The sequence below is a fragment of the Tupaia chinensis genome, unplaced genomic scaffold (assembly GCF_000334495.1).
Source record: "Tupaia chinensis unplaced genomic scaffold, TupChi_1.0 Scaffold000164_1, whole genome shotgun sequence".
NCBI lineage: Eukaryota > Metazoa > Chordata > Mammalia > Scandentia > Tupaiidae > Tupaia > Tupaia belangeri.
Genome location: NW_006159638.1, coordinates 977,228 through 984,858, shown reverse-complemented (window position 1 = coordinate 984,858; position 7,631 = coordinate 977,228). Strand labels below are relative to the sequence as shown.

The window sequence follows — 7,631 nt, the reverse complement described above, 5'->3', positions numbered from 1 at the left end:
TTTCCCTACCTGGATACTGGAGAAGTAGTGGAATTACATTTCTCTGTGAATATTTCATGGTTCATATTTTCTATCATTATACTTAATATTCTTCATTTTCCATTTTAGCAAGACCTGCTAATTGGTGTTCACTATGAATTGGTATATATTAGCAGGAACAAGTTTTCGGCTCTATGATTTTTGAGAAGTGACTTAAAATGGGGATGATTACATACTCTGCTATGGACTGCATTTTTTTTCCCTCAAAATTCTTATGTTGACAGGTTAATCCCCAATGTGTTGGTATTTGCAAATGGGACCTATGGGAGATGATTAGGTCATGAGGAATTGGTGCCCTTAAAGACACATAGAGAACTTGCCACTCCCTCTCTCTTCTCTACCATGTAAAAACACAAAGAAAAGACATCCACCTGTAAACTAGGAAGAAGGTCTTCAAGAACTCAAACATGCTGGCGCCCTGATCACAGACTTGCAGCTTCTCAAACTATGAGAAACACATGTTGGTTGTTTAAGCCTTCCTGGCTATGTTACTCTGTTATAGCAGCCCAAAGACATTGAGACAGAAATTATTATTAAGAGTGGAGAACTGGCATAAAAAAATTCCTGAAATTGTGGAAGTAGCTTTGAAATTGAGTAATGAGTAGAGGCTGGAAAAGTTTTGAGGTACATGTAAGAGAATGCTGAGAAGGAATTTTTAAAGGTGAGTATGGTGAGGACCCAAAGAAAAGGGGAAACCTGGAAAGAAGCTCCCGTCTTTTTAGAGAATACATAAAGAATCACAGAATGTTAGTAGATGTATGTATGGTAAAGGTCATTATCAAGTGGAAGTGAGGAGCACGTTATTTGAAACCAGAGAAAAGTCAACCCTTGTTACAAATAGGCAAAGACCTTGGCTGAATTTGGTTTGTATCCTAGTGTTTTGTCAAAGGTAGGGCAATTAAAGCACAGGGAGGTTAAGTCACTTGCTCCCAGTTTGGACCCAGTAAAGATGGAGCCAGGGTTGAATTGGGGCTGGTATTGTGATCTCCTTGTCTCTTTCCCACCCCAAGAATAAACAGTGTGGGGCCACATAGGGAAGAGATAGGTGTTAAAGGGTGCTGCAAGTCAGAAGAAATGACTCTTTCAGGTGATCTGTGAAGAGATGTTGCCTCAATCAGGCTTTCTTGGAACTGACTCACATGAAGCAGTAATCCTGTTTCAGAGCTTGTCCATTTTAGGAATATTGAAGAGCTATGATAGTTAGATATTCTCGCATCCCAGGGGCCTACAAGAAATCAAATGGGACTGTGTGTGTGGAAATACTTTATAATCTGCACAATGGATTGTAGACATTACACTTCCCCAGCTTGGGACACAGTGCCTGACATGGAGCCACTCAGTCACTATTTGTGAATAAATTAGCTTATGATGCACCTTATCTCACACACGCAATGTATATTTGTCTCTCCCCACTACACCAGGAGCTCTGAGAGTGCAGGCCTGTGCCATTTCTGTGTCCCTAGTGCCTTAGAAAATGATCTAAAATTGTCTGTATTCAATAAATGTCATAAATAACTATTATAGTGCTTCTCCTTACTGTAGTTAGTTTTTATGGGACAGGCTCACTTTGGGGCCCGATAAAGGGATTGGTAGGAATTGCTGACATTTATTACCACAGAGCCCTGTTTAAATATCCTACACAGTGGGAGGCAGAAGTTGGAGGTTAAATGAAAAAAAATTTAAAAATAAATAAATAAATAACTGCAGCTGAAAGCAGTGCTCCCAGTGACTCAGCAGCCTCCTCCTCAGGCCTAGAGGATTGTGGGTTATACATTAAGGCGAGGAAGCAGGAACCAGCACAGAGACGAGGTTGCTTTGTCTCTAGGGGACTCTTTTCTCCAATGCATTGAACCAGAAAGTGGATCTTTCCCCACCCAGCGACCGGGGATGGGTAAATAATTTTGTCCATTATGTAAAGAAGCACATGGTACACTGGTCTGGCCAGTGAGTCGTGGGGCTGGGTGGAAAGATGTGACTGGTGGTCACTGTGACCAAAGGAGTCATTGTTGGCGGGGGAGCAGGGAGTATCACAGAACTAAGGCAGTGTGGCCAGTAAGTCCGGCTTTGACAAGTACAGAATTACATAGGAATGGAATATTCAAGGTGCAACACAATGGCCAAGCTTAGGGCAAGCTAACCTTAAAACCTTATTTGGCCCAGGATTATACAAAGTGAGAGAAAAAAAAAAAAAAAGGCTAAAAAAAAAAAAAAAGGCTAAAAAAAAAAAAAAAGGCTAAAAAAAAAAAAAAAGGCTAAAAAAAAAAAAAAAGGCTAAAAAAAAAAAAAAAGGCTAAAAAAAAAAAAAAAGGCTAAAAAAAAAAAAAAAGGCTAAAAAAAAAAAAAAAGGCTAAAAAAAAAAAAAAAGGCTAAAAAAAAAAAAAAAGGCTAAAAAAAAAAAAAAAGGCTAAAAAAAAAAAAAAAGGCTAAAAAAAAAAAAAAAGGCTAAAAAAAAAAAAAAAGGCTAAAAAAAAAAAAAAAGGCTAAAAAAAAAAAAAAAGGCTAAAAAAAAAAAAAAAGGCTAAAAAAAAAAAAAAAGGCTAAAAAAAAAAAAAAAGGCTAAAAAAAAAAAAAAAGGCTAAAAAAAAAAAAAAAGGCTAAAAAAAAAAAAAAAGGCTAAAAAAAAAAAAAAAGGCTAAAAAAAAAAAAAAAGGCTAAAAAAAAAAAAAAAGGCTAAAAAAAAAAAAAAAGGCTAAAAAAAAAAAAAAAGGCTAAAAAAAAAAAAAAAGGCTAAAAAAAAAAAAAAAGGCTAAAAAAAAAAAAAAAGGCTAAAAAAAAAAAAAAAGGCTAAAAAAAAAAAAAAAGGCTAAAAAAAAAAAAAAAGGCTAAAAAAAAAAAAAAAGGCTAAAAAAAAAAAAGAAAGTGTCAGTGAATGCAGAGCACCAAGTCCCAAACAACCAAAAAAGCTATTTGTGTCTTGGTCAGCAAAGTTGTTGTAATCGAATAAACACAAAGGAAGGGAACAAATCTATACATTAGGTCACCAGAAAAGTCATGATGCATTTTTCTATGTTTTTCTGTGCAAAAATGCATCATCACTTTTCTGACCATCTGATACCAAGCGCACATGAAGAGGACTAGAGCAGACAGGATCAGACCATGGTTGTAGGGTTGTGGCTGAGACACTGGCCCACACAGGATATGGCCATCTCCCTGGTAAAGGAGGCTTGATGATCAGAACAGGGGTGACATTTACATGTAGGCAGTAGAAATGCAGGCATTGACTGTTTTATCAAATCTGTATATAAATAATTTACTAGAGTAGAGATTTTCTGGTTGTCACACAATTTAGTAATCTGAAGTTTCAGTTAAAAAAAAAAATCAGGCATTGTCTGAAAAAGAATTAACAGCACTTGGGTGGACCTTGCTGGTTATTATTTTGCTGACCTGGTAGGGCCACTGTAGGAAGGCAGTTGTGGGAGGGATTGTTTTATAAATGGTGTTCCAACCAGGGATGGGTATTCACTCCTAAATAGGAAAGGTGAGAAAACTGATGTGTGCAAAGATTTCAACTCGACTGGACCTACTTGACCTTTCAGTAAGACTGGAGGGATGCAATGCACACATATACATTCAGTAGGAGCCTGAGAAAGCAGAATTTAAATTACATGGTGCCAAAGCTGGCTAAGCTTTGACATTAGGACCTAAATATTTAAAGCTACAAAGCCTAAATTATATGAAGGGGGCATTTTATCAGTCAATGGGGAAGTTGAGGTCCATGTTATCTGAACTTCTTGACCCCACTTCATTTAATCAGGTTTTAGCACTCCTAACTGTTTGAACACTATTGATTTTTAAAAAAAACTTGAGCCTGAAAAACAGACAAAAGACTATCTATGATATCACTCTAATGATTTATCTTAAGAATCTGTGAACTGTGGAATCATGATTGTTAGGACTGAGAGACACCTGCTCACCTTTCTGAAATGAGGAGCTGAAAAGATATTCTGAGATTCAGAAAGGGTAAGGGATACAATGTTGACCTTTTGGAGACAGGAAACCTTTGATGAACTATAGGACACCAAGACAGTTCATTTAAAAGATGGTTTCAAAGCATTATCCCAGGCTGGTTTTGTATATGCCTTCCTGAAGCTCTTGAGTTGTCTTTTTACATAAACCCAATGAAATAATAGTTTCCGCAGTTGTTCCTACGTCTGCAACCCTCATGTGGCACCTTGGCTTCTGCGCTTTGTAACTGATTTTCAGTCTCTTTTGTGGATAAAATTAAACTTTCCTTACCATTTGATAGCATGGAACTTTCCTGCGTTGAGCTGTAAAGGAGAAAAGAGCCAGGAAAAGGTCACCAATACCATTTCCATGTAATTAAGGCAGTGCAAACAGCTAAATAAAATTGTCGCTAATGACATTTATTCGGTTCTATAATATGAGTCCTTGCTCAGGTCTCAGAATAAGTTAAGGATCAACTGCTGCTCATAACATGTATGGATTGTAATTCTTTGTTGCAGGTAATAGGGTATGCATTAGTATTTTTTTGGTGACGGCATTTTAGAGCTGCGTTTAGGCTTGCTTGTTCTTTCTCTCCCTGCCTCTCTCTGTCTCTGTCTCTCTCACTATGTGTGTGTGTATGTATACATGTACACATATATAAGTGCACATATATGTATGGTAACATTCATGTATATGTATACACATGAATGCATATTTACATATGTGTTCATATATATGTGTACGTTCCTGTAAGGCATTGAATAATTGCAAAAAAGGTTAAAATAGGAAAAATAGTTTTCAATTTTAATTTATAAACTTTGATTGACCATTTCCTAAGATATAGCATGTAATCAAGGAACCAGTTTATTCTCTCAACTCTTAACATAAAACCATAAAAAAACAAAGAAAATCTATAAATTTTTTTGTATTAGATGTGAAATTAATGTAAAAATGCTGACCTTAAACTTACTTTGAAATGTATACTAGTAAGAATAAGTCCCCCCCACCCCGAATTATATATGTTATTGTTTAGGTACACAATAAATTATAGCAGTATGCAAACCAAGAATAATGCACCATGCTGGCCTTCAAATCTAGCAGAGGAGACCAAGTGATTGACCACTCTGTACTGTGCGATGGGTCTTCTGGGAGTGCATGCCCAGTGCACACTGAGGATGTTTCCTGGGAGGAGAGATGGACATGGTGCGTCACTGGTGTTCTGTCAGCTGTGGCATGTCAGGGAAGGGCCTCCACATTTAAGGGACTGCGTTCTATTCTATGACATGAGAAGATATGCTGAGGATAGCAGGTAAGTTTCATTATTAGTTTAGGGTATGGAATAAAAGGCCAAAGAGGTTACTAGAGGAGCCTCAATTTTCCCTTCAGGGATCACTGTGAAGCCTTTTCTAGAGCTCATAGTCCCCTTTATTATGTTCTCATACATTTTTACATGACTTTTTACATCCAGTTTTATTGTTCATGTCTGATTTCCAAACTTGTCTATGGGATGACCATAGTCAGTACTCCCTCCCCGTTCTTACTAGGAGATCTAGAAAATGGTAGGTGCTCAATACGTGTTTATTAGACCCATACATGAATGACTAGCTGACTGACTGAATAATTATGCACAATTTATGAATGAGAGAGTCAAGAATTGCCTGGTTATCAAGCGACACTTCATAATGGCATCATTTTTTTGTTTCAGATTACTTGCAGCATATAATAGCCTCACCGATAAACATCTGATTGGATATTTTAACAATACGAGGATAAGGCGACATCTTTTAAGATCAGGGCTGGTAAGATGAGGTTTACTTTCCTTCTGCCTTCTTGTTTCACTAAGTCCAATAATTCTCGAACTTTTCAAGGTTTCCTCTTTGAGCTAATCAGTGACATCCCTCTGAAGAACATGCTCCCTGTCCCTGAAATTTTAGAAAAGTTACTTCCTTTCCAAAGTTTTGATTTGTCTACTTGAGTTTGTTTCGGTAGATGGGAAGAGGTTCACACTGACTGCAAAGGAAACATGAAGGAAAAGTCCTTGAGCTTCCAATAACATATTTCATTGTTTTATTCTTTCATTTATTCAACACATATTTACTAAACACATTCTGTGAGCTAGAAATCATTAAGAGATTTAGGATAGTGGAGATTTTACCCTCTGGGGGAAAAGTACTGTTTTTAGTAATCACAGAATATGATGTGGAAGATAGAACAGCTCAGCATTTCCCTTTGAATTTTTTAAACTTTCATTTCCCTTGATGGTTTATTGATACATTACTGTCTTTCATTAGCTTCAAAATGGTGTTTTCCACAAAATATCTCTAATTCTAAATGTATGTAAAGTAAAAATTGTGAACAAACATGGGTTTTTACAGAAAGAAAGGGGTGTGGTTATAGAATGTGTTAGCTGTTTACTTTCTTAAGACACAGTGGGTTTCCTTAACTATTGTTGCCATGGTGTTGAAAGGACAAGCACTGAGTCTCTCCTGGTTGTTTGTGTACTCAAGTACTCTAGCTGTAGATCTCTGGGAGCTTGAATTTCCTCTCCTGGGGCTTTGTTGTCAGACAGATCTGCCTGAAATCTAGTTCTCACATGTATAAGACATAAAATCTTGAGCAAATCAATCATTTCAACTTTTGTAGCCCTAACTTCTTCAATTATAAAATGAGATAAAGCTCTCTAGCCCTCAGGATGGTTGTGACAATGAAAACTGTACAATACATGGTTGTTATAATTCGTGTTGCATTTAAAACCAGTTTTGGGAAGCTTCAGGTATATAATGGGAATATTTTTTATTTAGTTATCAGCGTCATTAACGAGCACTTCCTGAGCACTGGCTAAGTACATGACAACTGAGGGAAGATCCAGTCCTTTCTCTAGAGCATTGGCTCAAGTACCACAGTTCCTCAACTAGCATTTGATCAGCATCACCTGGGAACTCATTAGAAAATGCAAATGTGAGAGTTTGACCCCTAGATCTACCAACTCCGAAGCTCTGGGGCCTATCAATCTGTTTTTCAACAAGTTCTCAAGGTGATTCTAATACAGGCTCAAGTTTTAGAGCTTCTGCCCTATAGGTGCTTCCAATCTGGATGGGGCAATCAGATATACTCCCAGAGGAAAAACAATGGCATATGCTAACTGCCAAAGGAGTGACTATCAGGACATTCTAACATTTCCCTGAATTTGACACATGTAATGTGATACCATGAATAACACATTCCAAAGACCACCACTGGGTTATCTGTAAATCCAGACACATTTTCTATACCCAGAACTCCTTCTTCCATTGGAAATATATTTATAAGGAATTATCAATAACCATACATTTGTGGCACACTATTGATTTCAACTTTCCAATACATTGAAAAACAGCATTAAAAAAACTACAGATTGCAAAATTAAGAAGTTTGTGGCTTGCATTAAATCTAAAAAGGGCTGACCCATAGCCTGGTGGTCAATAACTGGATTCCACATGAATGATGGTAATTCAAATCCCACACCTGGCAACTTGAAAAACATACTGGCACATGTGTGAGAATATGTGTGTGTGTGTGTTCCCAAATCCCCAAAGAAGAGAAAAATGAAGGAGAAGTTACTGCAGCATGACCATTGCCTCATGGAGGGTGGATGCTTTTTCTCTTTC

General features: G+C 37.0%; 1 protein-coding gene across 1 annotated transcript in view; it reads left to right on the top strand.

Annotated features, from left to right (window-relative positions):
• The window catches only part of ERICH3 (glutamate rich 3), a 140,210-nt gene that overhangs the window by 42,747 nt on the left and 89,832 nt on the right, over positions 1-7,631 (top strand). The window contains exon 2 of the mRNA XM_006146088.3: positions 5,690-5,783. Within this exon, the coding sequence (XP_006146150.1) occupies positions 5,690-5,783 (94 nt within the window). The remainder of the gene's footprint in view (positions 1-5,689; positions 5,784-7,631) is intronic.